We start from the raw sequence: 21,029 nt of genomic DNA, 5'->3' as shown, positions 1-21,029 counted from the left end.
TGGACTTTCAGGCCCTATGATCCAGGTTTTTCACTCCTGTCCTATGAATTGATTTGTAAAATATTGTTTCACACTAAAAACTGAGGCTTAATACTTGCAACGCACAGAATTACCTGTCAGAGATCATGATTTGAACAGTCCAGTGACCTATGCTGTACCGTACTCCTATTACTATTTTATTTTACATATATATATTTTGATACCAGGTATTTAATTTTTTTCCCTCCACTCATCCATAAAGACACGTCCACTTGCATCGACAATGCAGCTTGGTAGCAATGTGGCTGTTGTCTGCAAAATTCAACTGGTAGCAAATAAGATGACGACACTTGTTGAACATACGTTTCTCACACTTTTAAATAAATAAAAAATATTCAGTCTTACAGTTTTAAATTTGGTCACTCTTAAAGGCTTAAACAACCCAGCTGACCATTACTATTTTGAGCAGACTGAAGCCATAAGAAGGGAACTGACTAAAAGAATTAAAATGTCTGAATGATCACCTACCTGATCCATTCAGCTTCCTTCGCAAATTGAGGTTACTATATTATTACTATGTTCCATGTGTTGCATACTTGTTAAAATATAGGACAGGCTTAAAGTTTTAGGTAGCTCACAACAAAAACAGTTGAACAAGTAATTAAAAATGAGTATTATTTTTATAAAGAAAATACAGAAGATGAACAGAAAGTACTTGAAGAAGATGTCAGGTCAGTCCAATTAATATCCCTGAGTATTATAAAAGTTAAATCTATATTAATCAGTTGTGAAAATACAAAATGCTAGAAAAGCATCCAACATTTAAAAGATATCACAGGATGAAAGTAAATCTTGGTTATCAGACTAGCAAGAACCAAGGGAACCCACACTGCACGGATCAAAGCATCAACTTTGAATACTAAACAAAACAACAGGAGTAACTTTTTACTCATAGTGATGCAATCAGAAAACAAATGTATAGCTGGGAAAGCCAATGCAGGTTGCTTAATTTCAAAATAATGGAAGTTAGCTAGGCAACTCTAGGAACTGCTTCAGAATAAAAATGTACACTTTTGCCTCGAACAGCTGGCTTGCTGCAGCAGTACCAAGTGAGAAAAGATAGTGTTGCAGTTTCTTTGGCTGAAGAAGACATTTTGCCAGGAACTTGATGCACAAAGAATAGGATCATTTCACTTGACTATAAACAGTCATGTGGTAGCTGGCTTGGTGCACATTTGAAGTATGCAGTGTGGGTTTTCCTTTGAATGATCAAATCACCCCATCATACACTCACTCTGTGGTTCAAGTGGGTTCAGTTGTGCAAGAACAAGAGTGTGTGTATAGTAACAGAAGCTTGTTAATAAGAAGTGGCAGGGCTTGTGGGTAGATGAAATGGAGCATGTGGTACCTGAGTTGGGTGTTGCCGGAGAGTTAGCCTGGCTAGCCTGCGCCGACACATTGGCAGCATCCACCGCTGTTTTAACTGCGTAGAGGTTCGCTTCCTCCTGGAACTTACCAATGTTCTTCTTGTAGCGTATTCTCTTGTTGCCAAACCAATTAGAGACCTTAGAGACAGAGATATCATATTTGAATACAGTGATTCAATTAGCTGCTTTGCCCCTTTTGCTAAAAAATGTGAAACAAGAATTTAAAAATCCACAATGTGCTTTTCTCTTTGATTATTTTTTTTGTTTACTTCTGTGAGAAATAGCAAAAAATAAAAATAAAAAAATGATGCCATGTAAAGCATTCTTTATAATAAAACTGATCCTACATTTACAAACAAGCTCTGCTTTCATAAAAACAGTATCCTTGTACTGTCCTAAATACTGTTAACTATGTTAACAATTCACCTGAGACACAGTGATCCCACACTTTTTGGCCAGTTCCTCCTTGGCTTCCTCACTAGGGTAAGGGTTAGACAGGTGGGAGTAGAAATACTCGTTCAGCACCTCTGTGGCTTGCTTGTTGAAATTGCGCCTCTTACGTCTGACACACACAGAGAGAAGAGATAATGACCAACATGCTTGGAATGTAAATGTCTTACACAACAATGTCACTTCAGCCCTCAAGAGAAATCTAACACACACATACACATAGTACAAATAGCAGGTAGACACACACAGACCTGGCATCAAGGAAGCGTGAGCGCAAAATCATGACAGCCTCACAGGTGCTCTGTTTGAGCTGCATCTGAATGGAGCTGAACTTGCGGTGGATTATGGCCACCATGCGCTCAATCTCCTTGGGAGAGATGGGCCGTGTGCGAGACTGCTCTCTCAGCAGGTTCATTACATGGTTGGTGAACTCACTGCAGGCCTGGAACAAAGAGAGAGAGAGAGAAAGGAGTTGAATGCTATTGTAAAAAGATGGACAAAGCACAGAATTTGCCCAGTGCCATGGCACAGTTTTGAAGAGACCTCAGCTGTCTGATTCCTCAGTTGGGGAATGTTGCTAAGAAAAATAGAGTTATACTAGGATGCTTGATTTTTGAGCTACTTGAAGCACTCAAAATCATACAACACAGATCACTGCTGCAATTTCTCAAATCTGTATCACTGAAACACCATACAAGGGCAACAGAGGTAAATACCACAAATACACATGTGATGTTTTCCATCCTTTCATACTAATATATGTATAACAAAATGTGTCAATGTTAAAATTATACAGCTGCCACGTTTGTCAGCATAACTGACTACTAGATGCTGAAAACGTGTCAACATCAATATTATTAACCAACACGTTTTTGCTTTACTTCAATTAATGTTAAAAATGTTTTTATTCAGTATCACTGCGTAATTGTTCAGTCATGACATCAGTCGTTTTAGGCTCTAGTAGTGCTTACTGTAGGAAGCACTATAGTTTTAGACAATGGTGGTGGCAGGAAAATTTAACTGAGTTCAGAGCAAAAGTTTCCCTTTCCTAAAACCAAAGGCTTTGAAAGTAGGGGAGTCCTCCAAATGATCACCGAACAGAATGTGGTTTGTATACTGCCAAGCTTTGATGGCAGACCCACAGCAGCACAGCACAATGCACAGGCTGTGCTGTCATGTACTGTATTTTAATACAGCTAAATTCCCAATGAAGTTGTTTTCGTTTACACGTTTTTTTTTTTCTGTTGTCAGACAACAAAACAAGTATGAAATCGTGACTGAAATGCAGCCCTTTAAGATTACATGTTTACCAGCAGTAACTTCCAAGCTGTGGCTCTGCACTGCTAAAATCACTGCTTTTTAATGTCAGATTTGTCCAAGATTAAACCAAATGACTTTTTTTTTACATGCGGTCTTTTTCTGAACTTGAGTGAAATATTGAAAGTGAAAATTAATTGTTTCAGTTAATTGACTAATAGATTATTCAATAGCTGAGCGGAAAAAAAGAGCAAATGCTCTGTTGTTCATGAGAACACCGCTTTTTAAAGCATAAATAGCACAGAACACTGAAGGTTTAAAAGTACTACTTTCCACCACAGCGGTTAACACAGTAGCTTCCTGTTCCAGTTACAGCGACACTAATACAGCTTAATGATCATCATGCACTCGCACCAATGTGACCGCTTGAAATTTTAACTTGCACGCTCTCAAAAAAAGATCACAAATACGACCATTTCGGTGGCAGTCAGGAGCCCTCTGAATATATATTGGTGTAAGAGTTTCAAGCATTTAGGCCTGCATTGCACAAACCTGCTCATACTTCTCCAGCTCAGAATGATATATCTGGCGAATCTGAGCAAGCTTGGCTCTGTAGTCGGAGTGTTCGATGCTGCTGTCGGTGGGTGAGCCCCCTGCTGCTGCTGCAGCTGCAGCCGCTGCAGCTGATCCACCACCCTTCTCTGGTCCCGACACCCCCTCTGCTAGCAGCATGTTGTCCAACCGCATGATCTGGGGATCTGGGGGGTCCTCCTCCTGCACACCTCGTATACTCAGCACTGGAGAGAAGAACGTATAGAAGTAAAGCTGGTGAGTATTTTCCTGTTTTTATTAGTTAAACCAGAACACATTTTGAGGTCTAAGCAAACCTGTTGGTGAAAAAGTTTTCAAAAACTGACAGACCACACACTTCCCAAAAAGGGGCCTATTGCGGTGGCATCTAGAGGTGCATAGAAAGATGCTATATCACTGCTAAAATTCAAAGATGTGCAGCCCTGTCAAAACCCAGTCAAGTTTCTCCCCTGAGTCATTGCTATGAGCGCCTGACTGAATTGTCAATGAGCCTGAGCTTCCTCTAAATCAACAGCAGAGGGCAGTGTGGTCCCTCGGTGGCAGCCTGCCAGAGATAAGGGCATGAGGCATGGGACCAGTAATGGGAGTGCATGTGCTGTCACTATGAGCCCCAGTGGCCATAAGTATAGTTATCAGTCGCTGCTCTCCACCACTGTATTATACCAGGACCTCTGTCAGCCTGCAGCCATGCTCTCATCTCTCTCTCTCTTTCACACATACATGCACGCACACACACACTCCCCTACTGACACCACTCTGTTACTGAAAAGTTTTAACTTCAGACAACCATCTTTTCTTCAGAGCCTGGAGCTTTTAACACTTAACTAAATTGTCGCTTGCCCCTTTTGCTTCTCAATTATTCAACTTCAGAAAGTAAGAGTGGAAACCTTGTATCACAGTTCAATGTCTTGAGCAGAAGATTTACAGGCAATTCAATTATTTTAAAAATTGAAAGTATGGGATATGACACACATGGTTATTATAGTACCAGACAGATGGATAGACAGATATTTTATTCATCCTCTTGGGTAAATTATTTGCAACCATGCATGAATTTAAGGTAATTTCTGAGGGGAAAACTACATTATATAGTGGCATTGCAAAAATTTACTTTTCTGGCTAATTTAGTGCTATTTTTATTTTTTTTTTTAATGTAAAAGTGCAACATATTGTTGACAAAAAAATAAAAAATACAGCAACTACTTTGATAATTGAGTTATTTTCATATTTAAATGGCAAGATGTAACATAAAGGCCTGAGGAAATGTGATGGCCATTTTTTCACTTTTCTTAAACGGAATAAACATTTATTTGATTCATTTTGAAAATAATTAACAGAATAATTGATAATTTAATTATTCCATCGATGCAGCCCTATTACACAGCCAAGTTTGTGTACAATGGTAAAATGAGCAGATTTTAGACAACATTTGCATTATGAATAAAACTGTTTCAGAGTCAAACACTATACTTTGTCCACATTTATATTAATTTTTAGAACTGGGGAATTAATTCAGGAGATAAAAGCCGATTCAGAATGTGAGGAAACCCAGTGGGATACTGAAGGACACAGACGCTAACAATATGGATGACAAGATTAATTCCAGTGGAAACTAGGTGGCATTAGGCAATTGTCCTCCTTACGGATTATGCTAGTTTGTCAACACGTATCGTCCAAGGTTAGGGGGTGCATGAACTCACTCATTAAGAGCTTCTCTTGTGAGTCTTGTGAGTCTTTATGTTGTTGTTGCAAGTCTTCACATTACACTGAGTCTTTAAGTTGCTGTCAAAGTTTCCCTGTAGAGAGTCGCACTGAAAAACAAGTTTGCAGCTGTGGAGCAGTCGGAGCTAACAAATGAGTGGAGCTGTACTGTAGAGTAACAGATGTGAAGAAATGGGGGAAACTGTTTTGCTTAAAAATTTCCAAGTGCTATGGAGCAAATGAGCTTTTGCTTTTTCATAACTTAATTTGATAAATTAGTCTGTTCCACCGTTGTACCAGGCCTTTTGTAGCAAAGTGTCCAACTTTCCTTCTTTCCTCCCCTTTTTTTCTTGTTCCTTCTTGCCTTTTTCTTTCCTACTGCTTAGGTCTCTTTCTCTCTCCAAGGCACATTCCTGCTCTGCTGCTCCCCCATCTCAGGGCTCAGGAATGCAGCAGACCCAGCCGACTGAACTAATGACCCTGATTCGCCCATCTCTTTCCCTCCTCTTTTTCTTTCCTTTCACTAATTCACAAACGATCTCTGCACTTTTTTTATTTTACAGATAACCTATAGGTAACTCCTCGATCAACAACCAAAATAACATGTTTTGGACCTCCTTCTTTGAGACGACTTCAATACTCTGATGACGGTTAGAGTTTTAAGCACTGGCAAAGTCTTGGGAAGCCCACGACAGACAGTACGGATTTTATGTAGATAGATTTTGATCTAAACTATCTATTCACAGAGATGCAGAGCTGACCAACGCTGAAGAGGGCAACTGTAGCTCTTCAAGCTTCTCACCTTGCCCCCCTCCCTTTTGCCCCCTCTCATTATGGCCCCCAGCTGTAGCCTAATGCCCCTACATTCTCCTAATTACTCCAATTAAGCTGTGATTACCCAGAATTGCGCTCATGCACAGTCTAGTGGCCTAGCGGTATTATAGCAGCTGTTGAGATGAGTTAAGATACCGCACTGAAAAGGACCATATGCGATGTAAAAAGAAGTCACAAAGTGTTTTACTCTGAGACTAAAGGGAGATTCCTAAAACCAGGAAACAACAACAATAAAGAGTCTACAGGTCGAAGAACCGGCTGGCTGTTTTGCTCCGAAATCTAAGCAGTGTTTTCTTTTTGATCAACTGGCTCCCGACATTGCCACTGGACTGGGTCTGTTACTCAGAGACTAAAACTCAAGAGTGCTGTTAGTAATGATACTTAAATTCCCTTTTTAAATTGGAAGACAGCTTAAGGCCCACAGCCTGCATCCACAGCTCTTAGAAATCACACCATTATGCACACGTTACCAGCCAAGCTGGGCGGTGTGGCATTGAGAGACGAAGCGAGCAACACATACTATGAAATATTCAGGGTATCCAGCTGGGCTTTCACTGCATACATAATCATTCTCATTTTTGCACAGCCAATGTGGAAACGTGTGCTGTGCAGACACAACACACAATACATGAAGTGGTGCAGGTAAGGGTGAACAACCTAACCAATAGTGTAGTGCTGTACATTAACTGTAATGCCTTCCACACATAGGCATAGATAAGACTTAAACGCAGTCAGTATATCATTGCTCAGCTCACAGCACAAGCTTTATCCTTGTCTGTCTTTTCCCTCGCTAGCATCCCCTTTTTCACTCTGTCTCCCCCCAACACGCATCCCCTCCCCCCTCTCCCTTTCAGCGCACCCCCCCATCCCCACACCTCCCCCAGTGCCCCCCCTCCCTCCCCTCTGTTCTCCATTTCAGTCGAGTTCTCCATGTGAGCCGCAATCCCTCATGCTGTCAGCCCCCCCTCTCCCTCTCTCTGTAGACAGACAGGATTAGCATTTTAATTGCATCAGCTCCCTTGGGTATTCTCAGCCTTTCACTGGGAGAGAGCAAGGGAGCGGGAGAGAGAGAGAAGGATAGAGAAGGAAAAAAAGGGGGAAAAAAGGTAAGGAGAGAGAGAGAGAGAGGGTAGAAGGAGAACCAAGGAGAATTGAAAAAAGAAGTCACAGGAGAAGATATGTGTGCGAGAGCGAAAGAGACAGAGAGAGAGAGAGAGAGAGAGAGGGAGAGGGGCTACAGAAATATACAGAATCCAGAGTACAGACGTGCCAGAAAGCGAGAGAGCCAGAAAGGGAGAAAAGATAGGACTGTGAAAACATCAGTTTTTGCTTTCATTACAGACAGAATTCAGATAAAGAGAGTGGCCCATAGAACGATGGTTTTATACAATGAAAATATGCTACATGAATATGTAAATTTACCTTCCAAAAATGCAAAAACAAATCTCAACTGCAGCTCTGGAGATATGATAGCTAAACCTGGGTAGCATCTGGGCAATACAAATACAGCAAGGTAAAAAAGGAAACTCAGGTCATTCTACCTATATTGAACAGACAGATATTAACCCTGAAAAACAAATACAGCCTAAAGGAGTGTAAACTTCTTCTTGAACGGCTGCTGAAAGCCCTCCAGGTTGAATGTGATTCTCAGATCTCATAAAACGAGATTTTTTATTATCATTATTTTTTAAGAAAAAGGATGCAGTGAATGAAAGTTTGATGAAACCAAAACCTGACGAAAAAACGTGATCAGACTTTTAGGTTTCCTAATTCTTCTGCGCTAAATCAATATCGCTTCCATGCTGCAGAAAAATAGTGAGAAGTGGCAACAGTGAGAAAGAATAGTTTAGTCAAAGTCCTTTAAAAATCCATGGCGGGAGATATAAACTTGGTCTTAATTACATCCAGATGATCATCCATAAGTGCAAAATTACATGTCAACATCACAACTAGTGGTCTCCAGCAATCTTATTAACAGTCTTGATGCCAAAGGCAGCTTCATTGGAAAACCCTGTTTCACTTTCACAAATAGTTGCCGTTTTGGTAGAATATGGGTTGCTCAAAAAAGGGCTTGGGTGAATAAAATTTTGCCATGGGCGAATTGCAGCATTTGGCATTGAGATTGAAAAACCTGCATTAAAAATAAATTACTTCCCCAGTGTGGTTTTTGCCAAATGGACATTGGGAAAGGTGTATTTTTACTGCAAATTTAACATTAAAAACCGTGTATCTATTTCTTTCTTTTTTTTTTAAAGGGTGTGTTGAGTACAGTCAACTTAATGAGCCCAATCCATATGTCCATTCCTACTTTAAGCAGCTCACACTAATCAGCATCTGTTTGGGTAGTTTACTAGAGTCCTGTTGCACGCAGCCCCCCACTCTGATAGAAACACATGCACACACCGAGAGGTAAGCATTTAGAGTAAACACGGTGTGGTCTGATTAAGGTGTGAATTGGAGAATTCACACCTTGGGCAAACACAACACTTCAGTCCAACACATCATTAATCAGCCCTTAATTAACTAAAGAGAGAGGCTTGGACACTCGAGCAATGACAACAACACACACAAACACGGAGGGAGAGATATATCAATTGTGTTGTTGCTAAATCTGCATAAATAAAAGCAATTAAACATCTATAATATCTTTTCCCAGTGTCAAATTTTCAAAGCATTCCTCTGATAGCCATACCAATATTTTTCTACAAGTCAAGCAAATTTTAAATGTAATCTGTGAATCAAAGCTATACATCAAAAATTACTGGAAATTAAATTAGTAAACAAACATGAAACCAACAAAATAAAAATAAATCCTATTAACATACATTTTAAGCTGCCTTCAAAAACAATACATTGGTGTTCATGTATTCAATATATATATATATCAATGACACGTTGTACATTCCTTAAAGACTTGATGAACAAGTCAAATTTAATTTTAAAAACTTGCCCCATTAGTCTCAAATGACGAAGAAGAAACTGTAAACTTCAGTACACATACCTTGAGTTGCATAGGTATGCTAGCATTTGCTCACAGCTTGTGTTCTACAGAGAGAACGTGAGTCAGTCTGGGACAAACTGCTGGCCTCACTAGTAATGGATCCCACTGGTATGTTATGTTAGGGGACTGAGCTGCATAAAATCGTTTTGTATGACAATATATAATAGTCAGCATGGCACAATTGCTAAAACAAATATTGTTTAAAAGTATGTATTCAGCAATGTTGAGCACCTGTGACTTAGTCTCTGACATGACATCCTCAGTCCAGTGCAGTTTGGCATGCGGAGAAAGACGGCGAGACATGGAAGAAAGAATTTGAAATGTCACAGGAGGAAGAGGAAGATGACGAAGAGCACCTAAGCAGGAGGCTTGTTATAGCACTGCTAGGATCTTCCCCCAGTCAACTCTCATCAGGCCAGCTGCCTCCTGTGCTCATTAGCACAGACTCTTAAGGAGCTCCTAAAGACTTTGTGAAAAATGAACGCTCATTTGAGAGGTCGTTAATTTGCACTGTTATGCAAATTAGGTGGCAATTAAGCGATAGATCAGAAGAGCAGTGCCCATTTATAACAAGTGAACAAGCATTATGACACAGTCAGATGGTGCCAGAGCCAACTCAGGCTACATGGTTACTCTGCACAGGTCCAATGTACCAGTTTAGTGAGGAATAAAACCTACTGTGCCTATATTATGTATGGCTGGTCAGGATAACAAGTTACCAATAGTTTTACAAGAACACGTTGAATAAGTCTGTTAACCTGCACAGACAAATCAGTTCATATTACAAACTAATATTGAAATGGAACTAATTGTTCTCCTGGCAAATGGCCCTAATCTAGACTAGCTAACAGTGCTACAACATCAATCCATCCACACACCGTGATGAAGAGCACCACAATCCAATGCATATTGCTAATCTTGGTGGATAGTAGACCCCCTCCCTCTACCAGCCCTGATGTTTCTATTTCTCCCCTGCATTTATGACATGGTGTGAAATATACAAACATACTGTCTGGGACAGCAGTGTGCACTACTGCAGAAGGGTGGAAGGCGCCCATCAATTGTAATTAATCCTTAATTAGTCAGGATTAGGAGCTGGGCTCCAGCACTCTCCCACCCCACCGCCACCAAACTAGTGCAATCCAGCTGAGACCACATTTACATATCTTTAATTAAAGAGACGCTGGCTTCCTTTAAGAGCAAAGCCTTAAAGAAGTGTGAGAAGCATAGACATGCTGAGTGGGAGGGCAGATGAGAGGTAGAAGTCCCCCTTTGGGTGATCCTGGACCAATACTGATGGGCCATTCAATACATCCGTGTTCCTTGTTGTTAGGCATAAAACTGATTTCTAGATCTAAAGTAAGCATGTGTGTACAAAACTTGTGGCCTCGCTGAACATGTCACTCTGCTCAATCACGTCAGCAATATCTGTTAGCAGTATGTGTGGCCACATCCTGAGTGTCCCCAAGTTTAATCAGCCTCCGTTTTAAATTTAGTAGTAAGTAACCTAATTAGATATAGAGGAAACAACAAAATTCAATCAGATGAAAAAATAGAAAAAAATAATAAACAGACTGGCCTTTTGCAAAAAATGCTATGAAGTAACATCCTGCCATACTGTTAATGCTTGTCAACTACTAAAAATTCTTGTACCCAGCAGTCCGTATCCAACCATTCTGATTGACTGCACAGCCAAATCACTGCCCTTGGTGAATCATCTCTTGTCAATAGACAGGGATGATATTCCTTCAGGAATAATATAACATGGGGAAATCAGTTGGCCCACACACACCATTAGGTCTATGCTGAAGGTTAGGGTGCTCTGCCTTCCTAGTTTGAGTTGGGGTGTGTGTGTGTGTGGGGGGGTGTCTGTCAGGGCCAGGGGTCTGTGTGATATTAGCCGTCTGCCAATCTGGCTTGGGGAATGGACACCGAGTAATTACTCCTGCTCTTACTGCCTCATCAATCTCCCTGTATCGCTCCCGCACCCCCTCAACACACACTCTATCTTTTTTCATCCTCTTCTGCAAAGGAACAGGGCAAAGAAAAAAAAAAAAAACAATTGAGTGGCAGAAAACCACAAAAAAACAACAGTTCTGAAAGCCAATCAGATAATAATGTATATACTATGATAATATAGTACAAGCTATTGTAAAACTGACTCTTAATATCAAACCCAAGGAAATAATCATGGGAGAAGTTGGTGACTGTACAAAGGTGGATGAGTTTTTCTTATTTTAGACCAATTATAGTAAAAAATAAATAAATAAAATGCAGGTTAGGTAGCATCAGAAAATTGCAATTTCTGCCACAAACAATTTTTTATCTTGTTAATGTTAAGATGCATTGTATGCTTTGCCTCATAAAATATAATAAAATACTTCCCTCGGTTCCTAACAACTCATAAAATTTTATGGCTATGATCCAAATTGGACTCTTTGAAAACTAATAATAATTAAGTTGCTTTAATGAGGCATGTGATTCACTACACTTCATGTACTGTACTCTGTCAAAGCCTGTGGAATACAAACGTTTAAATTAATCATAATGCCGAAAAGATTTTTCTCTCCAAATATTGAGTTTTACCAACAGGGTAACACTGCTGTGTGATGTTTTGTTGTTAAATTTATGGTATGCCCTCTAAAACAAAAGTGTGTGCAAACTGAAGCTACATTTCTGAAGATTCTGAAAAGGGTGAGTATTGCCCTGGTTGACCTGGCTCTGAATAAACATATGGCAACTATGTGTGACTTAGTTTAGTTTAGTTTTGGTGTTTTAACATGTTGTAACTCAATTAACACGTAATCAGGTCCATTTGGCTCCTGTACTGGCATTGTAATGCAAACAGGTCACTTGCGTTACATGAATACACAGGTAAAGCAAGAGTTTAATGAGGGAACCTACAAAGGATTTACAGATTACAGGATCCATTCAGATAAAACTAACACTACAAAACAACACAAGCGTGCACCTGTATGTGTAACGCGGCATAGATAAAACATGAACCACTCTAAAGGTTTAGTAAATGACAAGATGCTGAGATTGGCTTGTGCAGGTCTGGGCAGTCAACACATGACATTTATAAATTATAAATAAATAAACCTCAAAACTATTACAGTTGTCAAAATGTAAAGTATACAGTGACAAATCTATATAAAACTAATTAAACTTAAATGTGAACATATTCTGTTTTTTATTCTATTTAGTTGGAATCATTGATAAGGAATAACTACACACAGAAGCTTTCTATTACTATAACAAGAACCAGCTCTGAAAATCCCATAAACCAGAGAGTTTATTGAGGTTGCAAAATCCTGCCATTCAACCATCTTGTCAAAACATTAATAGGATGTGATGATAGGTTGTTAGCTAGCTGCTTTGGCATCATACTAGCCAACTGCTGCTGGCTCGGCTGGCAAGAAATAGCTTACAGATTTTTTTTTTGCCTTTTAGTTTCTAGGTGGTTGAAAAATACAGTGCCACCGTTTAACATATGTACATATCACAGTCAGATTTAGAAGGAAAAAAAAACATGACAGGACTGAGCTTAGTTGTAAAACAAACAGTTAAATTATCTAAAGAACTAAGAAATAAATGTGCTCTAAAATCTCTCACCAACTCAGAGGCTCGAAAAATGCACAGTGAGAAGGAATTGGGCCTGTGGCAGAGGCAGACAGCAATTAACCAATGCTCCAGACACATTGTGGGGATACTGGCACAACTGGGCACCTAACAGGGCAACCAACTGGTTCAAGTTAACATCACACTGGCTACATGCCATCAGGATGTCCTTACTGTCAAATCCTCACTGTTGTTGCTGAGGGATACATGGCCCATATGAGTGGTGGTGAACAGACACATGCATATTCTAAGAAATGTGATTCATGTCTCAACTTTTAATTAGAGGCAACACAAAGCTAGCTATTTCAGTCTTAGAGAGGTAGGATGCTAGCCAGTTTGCCACTGTTTCTACACAGCCAACTCGTGGTATTATCCCACAGAGTTGTTTATCAGACAGCTTATCAAGATGAGTGGCAAGTGTTGGGGTGTGAACTCGTCCAAGTGAGGGGGAGGTGAGAGAAGCTTGTAATACACTTTGGTCTCCAACCTAGAAAACTATATAGTTATAATTTCACTTGAAAAACTATTTTTATTTTCATTTAAAACATTTCCAAAAATAAACAACTGGGAATGTTCAGGCTTTAAAAAGAAGGACTTGAGAAGGGTGGCAGAGCAGAGTGAGTGACAGATTCACTGTTGTCATGTGTAAAGCACAACAAATGCATAAAAGTAAGGAGAAATGCCTGAAACATGCCCAAACTAAATGAAAAACTTCTGAGAGTGAACTGCAGTAGCTTGTGAGAGATTTTGGCATAAGCTGTCCCATTGCACCAAGAGCTATTTTTACAGCAAATACCCATGAGAGCGAGGGAGAACAGAACCGAGTTGAAGCAAAGCCACTGGCTCTCAACTTTGATCATTTCTAGTCTCTCTCCAAGTGCTTTAATTTCTTTTTGGAGTGTATCTTTAATAAAGTATTAACAAGAATCAAATTTCACGCAGATGGAGGTCATGTTTAATGTGAGAGCTCAGGACAACGCAGGCACTGTTGTAAAATAGGGGGTGTTTTGGAGTGGTGGCGGTGAGAAGGGGGGATACTGGCATTTGCGCAGAACATTTCCTTTACAATGAAAACAATCTAACCAACTGCAGCACTCAAAGGAATTCACCTCCCATCCCCCATGCCCCACCTCCCCTCTTCCACCACCACCATTACATTACCATATCAAAGCCCCGAGTTCAGAGCAAGTCTTCTCTTTCAAGAATGGGAGCGAGGCAGAGGGAGGGAGGGGGATAGGACAAGACCGAGGCAGTAGGAGTAGACCCAAGACTGAGTTTGCTTTTATCCCTTTTTGGTGTGTGTATGTGTGCAAGAGAGTGTGTATGTGGGTGTGCCAACACAAGTGCATGTTTGTTAGTGAGAAAATACTGCAGAAAATCTGTGGAGATACTAAAGGACTACTGATTGGGTCTTCCACAAGCTGCAATGAAGAGAAGTCAATTCACATTCCAGAGGCAGACAATGGGGCCTACAGGGGGTCTGAGAAGCAGAGAAATGCCAAAGCAGGTACACAGCGCAGTTGGGAGGGCACAACGTGGCAGATGGCCAGCAGAGTACAGGCAAAGCCAAAGATCTCTATATTTCATGGTTGGCATATTCACCTCAAGCATGAATCTATTGTTAACCTACCTCTATGCCTTGTCTGTTTTTCTGCTCAGCTCACTGTACAAGTACTCACAGACCCTTGCTCTAGTTTGCTGGGAGACTAAATGTGAAAATCAAAGTGAATGGCATTAGGGTAAATAAGACCACTGGTTGCCTGGGAAACAGTGTACCCTGCCCCACTCACTCAAGCCTAGCCTTTACTTTTCTCCAATCACTGGAGAGCAATAATACATTATTGACAGAGGGCCACAACAGGCAGCAGTGCAGCATTTTCAAATTGTATTTGAACAAGCGAGGCTTGCTGTTAGAAGATACACATGGACAGTGAAAGAGAATAAAGCACATAGAACACAAGAAGGGAGAGAAACTGGCAGAGGATTCAAAAACCCACCCCATTCACACTACCATAACCATCAATCTGCCATCCATTCCTGGCCTCCTCCTTTGAACAACACTAAAATCTGTCAGATAGCTGACTCAAATTGCTAACAAGATGAGAATAAGTGGTGTGTTTACTTTGAATATAGATATGTACATAGGTAATAATATCAGTCGGATTATTTATATTTGAAATTCAGCAGTATTTGTTAAGATAGTGGGAGAACAGTTGCTTTTCATGTAGTGTTTGGAGAGGGTACTGCATTGATATGCATAGTAATTTATTCCCAATACACAATTACCCTACACTGTGTGGTGTAGCACTTTTAGCAGTGGTGGTGAAAAGAAAATCTCTTTGTACTGAAATAGCATAACAGTTTGACTGTAAAGCAATAACCCCTGTGGAGTTTTTCATATCTGCCTGCTGTCAACCAACTGTGCATAAACTTTCTACCTGGATTGAGTTTGATTTTTTTAATCTAATAATTTGGATATGATAGTTTGTAGTAGTGTTAGCTGTCGCAGTAGGTCCTTTTTTTCCCAGCCTTAATATAGCATATATTACTGTGACATTCAACCAACAGGTTCATACCTTTGGTCACGTTACTGCTCATTTGACATGGGAATTGAGAAAAACACAAACATGTAAAACCAAGCAGAGAATATGTATGCATTTATGTACCCCAGGTAAAATTGGAAAACCAAACTGTAATGTGATAAATGAGCAGAATTCAGAGTTGTTAGCCTGTTCTGCAGCAAGTTCTGCTGTCTTACTCAAGTTTCAAAGGCACTGATCCACTAAGATTAGTTTCAGCTGGTCAGTGTGAAGTCTGGACAGTGGCCAAAAACACGTTGAGTTTCTATAAATACTAGTCCAAATTAAACCACAAACAGCAAAGCATATTTAGAATGATCTTGAGCCAGACACATTGACAGCACATGCAGCTAAATCAGTTTGAGAACAAATATTGTCAATATTCAACCAATACAGTTCTCTGAGAGGCCAATAAAAATATACCTTGGTGCTCAGGAATCTGAAGCAAAAGAACACTACATTTCAACACTAGATTACAACCTGTGCAGACTGAAGAACACAGTAGACGAGTGAAGTAGAAACTCACCCGTCTTCTCTTTGATCTCACAGAGAACGCTGAAGAGGGCTGGCTTCATTCTGTGACAGTTCAGGGCATGCTTCCTGTAAGAGAGAAGAGGGAATAAGAGAGGGAGAGAGCGAGGAGGATTACGATAAACAGACCTCCATCTCAAGTCATTCCATGTCCTCCCCCATAAAACAGGTAGAGGAGCTGTATGTATTATGCATACAGCATTTCAAGAGTGTAGTGCAAAACAGCAGTACAGAGCCATGTTGTTTAAAGGCATTTTCAATAGCCAAATGCCTTTATCAGTGCAGAAACATCCCTGATGCATCAATTTGAACTAGCAAGAGTAATGTTGTCATTTGGATGCTTTGCACTGTGGGACAGGTAATGATGCCAAACCTCAAGGTCATCATTACCAAGCACCAGATTTCAGAGTTAATACACAGTAATCTAATTTCTACCTCTTAGAGAAAGACTTGTTCCATGAAAGTAGATGGTGGGTTGATAGAGAGGATTAGGATTAAGATGCAGTTTTAATTTAATCATTCAAGAGACATTCTCTTTATTGCCCAACCGGCAAACAACAATTTAAGGCAAAGGGAAAAACTTCTGCACTTCAACGTAATCAAATCAGAACACCTTAGCAACAAAATTTCCTGCAAAAACATCTCCATACTCCCACACACACTCCTTATTAAAATCAGCAAGACTGGAATGCTGTAGCAAAGCCCCAAAACGACGCTAAATGACTTGACATTATTCTCTTTAATGTAAACAACTGTACTGACAGTGCACACTAATTACACCAGTTACATGGGAGAGAAAGAGTGCATTAGTACGTGGGAACATATGGAACAACATTTTAAAACTTTGTATTGTTTTTCACATCCAAAAACTTGTGAACGGAACACATAACAAAAACATGTAACAAAGCATGCAATACATTATTAAAGCCTGTGTAACTGGTACATTAATGTTGAGACTATCATGAATGTATTACTAACTAGAGTTTGGTTACCAAGTGTTTGCAGTGCTGTTGTAATATTGCATTATCGTAGTATATGTTTGTAATTTTTTTACAATCACTGTCATTTTAATGACTAGTCCTATAGATTCAAAAAACACATGCAATAGTATGTGTTTTATGGGGACTTTTACAACTCACAGCAGGCACCATTTATATAGAAAAAAAATGGTTCCAACAGCAACAACTTCTAGAACAAATTAGAAATGTTCAACATACAGTTAAAGTTCAAGTGAAAAACAACAAAATCAGCATGAGGCCTTTGATACTGATGAGCATGAAATGGAAAAAATGAAACAAGAAAAACCTCAAGACCACCCTGAAATAAAGCATTTGTTTTCCAAATAATATCACCGACAACACATTCAAAACAACCACAGATGAATACATGATTTGGCTACACCTGACCTCAACACCAATTCCAGTTGTGAACGTCCACCGCAGTATTAATGAGGGGACCAGCAAATAGTGCACCTACTGTATATGCCATAAAAGACTGCCTTTCTGTGAGAATATCGAGGCAGTGTGATGTAAAGAGTTATGTGTCTAGCACTAAATGTTTAATTTTATCCACCAATTCTGTCACTGCTGGATTTGAGTTGGGGGGAGGGCTGCCTTCAGCATGGAGGGTATGAGCAGGAGGGGGAGAAGGGGGTGCTCATGCGGTCCTGTACTGACCTGTGCTGGAAGTTGAGTGGCAGGCCACCCCCTGCCATGCCCCCCCCTGCTCTCCCTCCCTCTGTGGGGTCGTCTGATCCACCCCAATGCGCCGGCGATTCCTCTGGCCAGCATCTGAACATATGGCGACAGGGTGAGAGGATGAGGGCGGATGGTGCGCAGGAAGTGTACTCTGCAACACCGAGTTCTTGCGCTGCCCTGACCACTCCCCATCCCAACACACTGCCACCTTGCATGACAAGGCCGTCGTGCTCATATGCGAGCCACCCTTACACATGAATTTGTAGATCATGACCGAGGAAAGATTGATGTGTGGGTGACAAACTTGGTCAGAGTTTAGAATGATGTTAATAAAGGCTGTGCAATTTAAGTCATATCAACTGCTAGTTTTTAGCACACCTATCTATAACAACTGTGTAATCCTGAATCTGCTTATGTTTTGACCCTTTACCTGAAGTACAAATGAGACGTAGTTAACGAACAGCCATAAATATATATTATGTGGCACCAGACACTCACTGGCCCCTTGTTTAGGTACACCTGTGAAATCTACTGTTAATCCAATACATCACCTATGCCATAAATTCTACTTTTACAAACTATCTACATTTTTGGTGTGGTGAGGGTGATGGGCAAAATATTAAGAACAATTTAGTATGTAACGCAGCCCATTCACCCACCACCACTCACAAAAATCTCAATAATCAACAAAAAAGGAACTACGAGCTTTTTGACAGCATCAACAATGACTAAAAATGTAGAAGCTTTGTAAAAGCAGAGGTCGTGGCAAAGCTGTTGTAGTGGAATGCATGAGATTTCACACGTGTGCCTTGTAAAGTGGTCAGTGAGTGTATATACACCCACACACACTTTTATTTATTTATATAAATAAATATAGTGCCTAAATATTCCCGATCAAGTCCACTGAACAGGCTGCATTGTTTTAGTATTAATGCTGGGCATATGTAGCATGAGGACATGCTCTGAGTGGGAGTTTAGATCAATACAAGCATACAGGCAAGGACACCTCTAGCACTTCCGAAAGCAGCCACACCTTTAATTAGTTTTCAGAAAAGACTGCTAGCATCCAGTAATAAGCCTTCTGCACAATTTCTTACACTATAATCGGTTCTTTAAATCAAAATAGTTGTAATTTATATTCTCCATTTCACAAAAGTTCAAGCGTTGTAAACTGCACAAATCATAAGTAAAAATAAATAAATAAATAAATAAAAGACTGGGAGAAAAAAAAATACAAAAAAAATAATAATAATGAAGTAAAAAATAATAAATACTCTAAAGCAAAACATCTTTGCACCATGAAATAAGGCCTGATTAAGTCTTCAAACTTGAAGTGAAGAAAAGGTAATATCCCAATGTTCATAGGCTGCCAGTATAGCATCATCCCTCCCCCTCGCACCATCTCATTAATAGAAACTCGATTTGCGGACAGCTGCACTCGCGTACACATTATAGGAGAATTGATTGCACCCAGCACACAATGAAAAGGATGAACACCAGGGAGGGAGGGAGTGAAAGAGGAGTGAATTAATTAAGAGAACCAGGTGGTCAAATGTTGGGTGGAAAATCACTAGCTAATGACACATCACACTGTGGCCACAGTCTTGCAGTGGACGGTTGTCTATTGTTGAAATACTGACGCTTCATTTGAAACTGACCTTATGCTCCTTAAGCCACATGGCAAATGAGTGTGGGTCAGTCGCTCACTGCAGTGCATAGTCCCAATAATAATGATATGTAAAAAAATACCTCTGATACAAACATTACGTGACGAGTCATATGGATGAATAATTGCTGTCATCACAGACAGCACTTGGCTGATATGTCGGACTGAGCAATCCTTAACCTTATCTTAATTTATTCACTCATTTGCACTTCAAGACCTAATTTTGCTAACTCCAATTTGACGTAAGGCAGCACTTCAGATACATTTTATTACGATTGAGAAAATCACAGCAATTGTAGTCTTGTATGAAAGCTTTAGCAGCATGACCAGAGGACGTCAATTTGCTCAAACAGTTCCGACACTTGCAACAAAAGTATTTTTTATGTGAGGATAGTTTTGATAACTGGTGTAAAGGGGGATCTGAGCCACGGCGTTTACACTGCCCCGTGACCCAATGTGCCGACAGCAAAAGAATAATATTTTTCTTTACGCATGGATTATTAAAAACTACTTTTTTTGTCAAGCCAAAACATCGATGTAATGGAAAGACGAGTAACGTTACAGTATTGGCTAAGTGGTTATGAGCATTTCATGCGCCCACTATTGTCACAAATCCGAATAGGAGCTTAAACTTTTTAATGTCACTTCTTTAATAAACCAATTAAAATTAACGTTAGTGCCGTAACGTTATTTCTCTAGTGGACATGTTCACAAAGTATTGTTTGCAATAAAGCGCGATTTGAAGTAACAAAGAGCTTCTTACAAACTACAACATTGTAATATGGGTGTTCGACAGACATTCTGTAACTAAATGCATATTAACGTTGTTGGTTTAGCTGCAAACTGCACTGTAACGTGAAGTTGCATTATTATTACAATTAGGCATTACCTTACGTGAACGTTTCAAACAAACGCCTGAGCACAAAAATAAGACACACAACGCACTTTAGCTTAGCTATCATGTGTGGAAAATGGCTCTTCGTCTGTCTTACCTGGCCTGTGCTTCGTCCAGGCTTTCGTCGGTGATGGCCATTATTTGCTGTAGGATATCCCCTATGTCTTGTTGTGGTTGACCGAGGGACTGCTGTTTCCTGACCGAGTCTGGGTCGCCTACATCGGCTTGTGGTAGTCCACCGAGTCCGGTGAGACCCGTCATCATCCTGGTCTGGTCATCCATACTTTCAAAGAAAACTCGCCGTTTTCCTCAGTCGAAGAATACACACAAATAGCTAGCCTATTAGCTAGCCAGCAAAGTATTTTCTACGACAAATCATACAACACCTCTTACCGTACCCAACAGCTACGATTAGCAAAATAGTTGAGCGCTGTTGTCATAAAACAGATAGCACAAATACGGTTTACATTCGCGTGTGTTTTTTTTCCTCAAGTCAATAAACGCGGCCAGGCTAACGTTAGCTAACCACCGAGTGAAAAGCAGCTAGGTTAGTAGCTGTAGCCCAGCAGAAAAGCAGCAGGGACACACATGCACAGACTGTGTGAGCTCGCCAACAGCGCCTCGCACATTTTCGAAAAAAAAAATGTGAAACGGAAAAATATAACCACGGACGAACACGCTAGCTTTAAAATAAAACTCGCCAATTCAAGAGAAGAAATTAGTCGTGATTGTGGAGTTTGAGACCGTGTAGCTCCAATCAGAAATCTCCTACCAAAACAGACTACGGTTTGCCATTGTTG

The 21,029-nt window shown here is 40.2% G+C and overlaps 1 protein-coding gene across 3 annotated transcripts in view; it reads right to left on the bottom strand.

Moving 5' to 3' along the window:
- The window catches only part of pbx4 (pre-B-cell leukemia transcription factor 4), a 27,919-nt gene extending 6,890 nt beyond the window's left edge, over positions 1 to 21,029 (bottom strand). For 2 of the 3 annotated variants that reach the window (XM_008291174.1, XM_008291173.1), the window contains exons 1-6: positions 20,327 to 21,029; positions 15,967 to 16,040; positions 3,666 to 3,910; positions 2,108 to 2,298; positions 1,833 to 1,968; positions 1,388 to 1,544 (exon numbers count right to left, since the gene is read on the bottom strand). In XM_008291174.1, the coding sequence (XP_008289396.1) occupies positions 1,388 to 1,544; positions 1,833 to 1,968; positions 2,108 to 2,298; positions 3,666 to 3,910; positions 15,967 to 16,040; positions 20,327 to 20,511 (988 nt within the window). In that variant the 5' untranslated portion in view covers positions 20,512 to 21,029. Of the gene's footprint in view, positions 1 to 1,387; positions 1,545 to 1,832; positions 1,969 to 2,107; positions 2,299 to 3,665; positions 3,911 to 15,966; positions 16,041 to 17,647; positions 17,762 to 20,326 lie in introns of all 3 variants that reach the window. The other variant, XM_008291172.1, reaches the window with a different exon arrangement.

The sequence above is a fragment of the Stegastes partitus genome, unplaced genomic scaffold (assembly GCF_000690725.1).
Source record: "Stegastes partitus isolate 25-593 unplaced genomic scaffold, Stegastes_partitus-1.0.2 Scaffold721, whole genome shotgun sequence".
Taxonomy (NCBI): domain Eukaryota; kingdom Metazoa; phylum Chordata; class Actinopteri; family Pomacentridae; genus Stegastes; species Stegastes partitus.
This window is presented reverse-complemented; position numbering and strand designations above follow the sequence as displayed.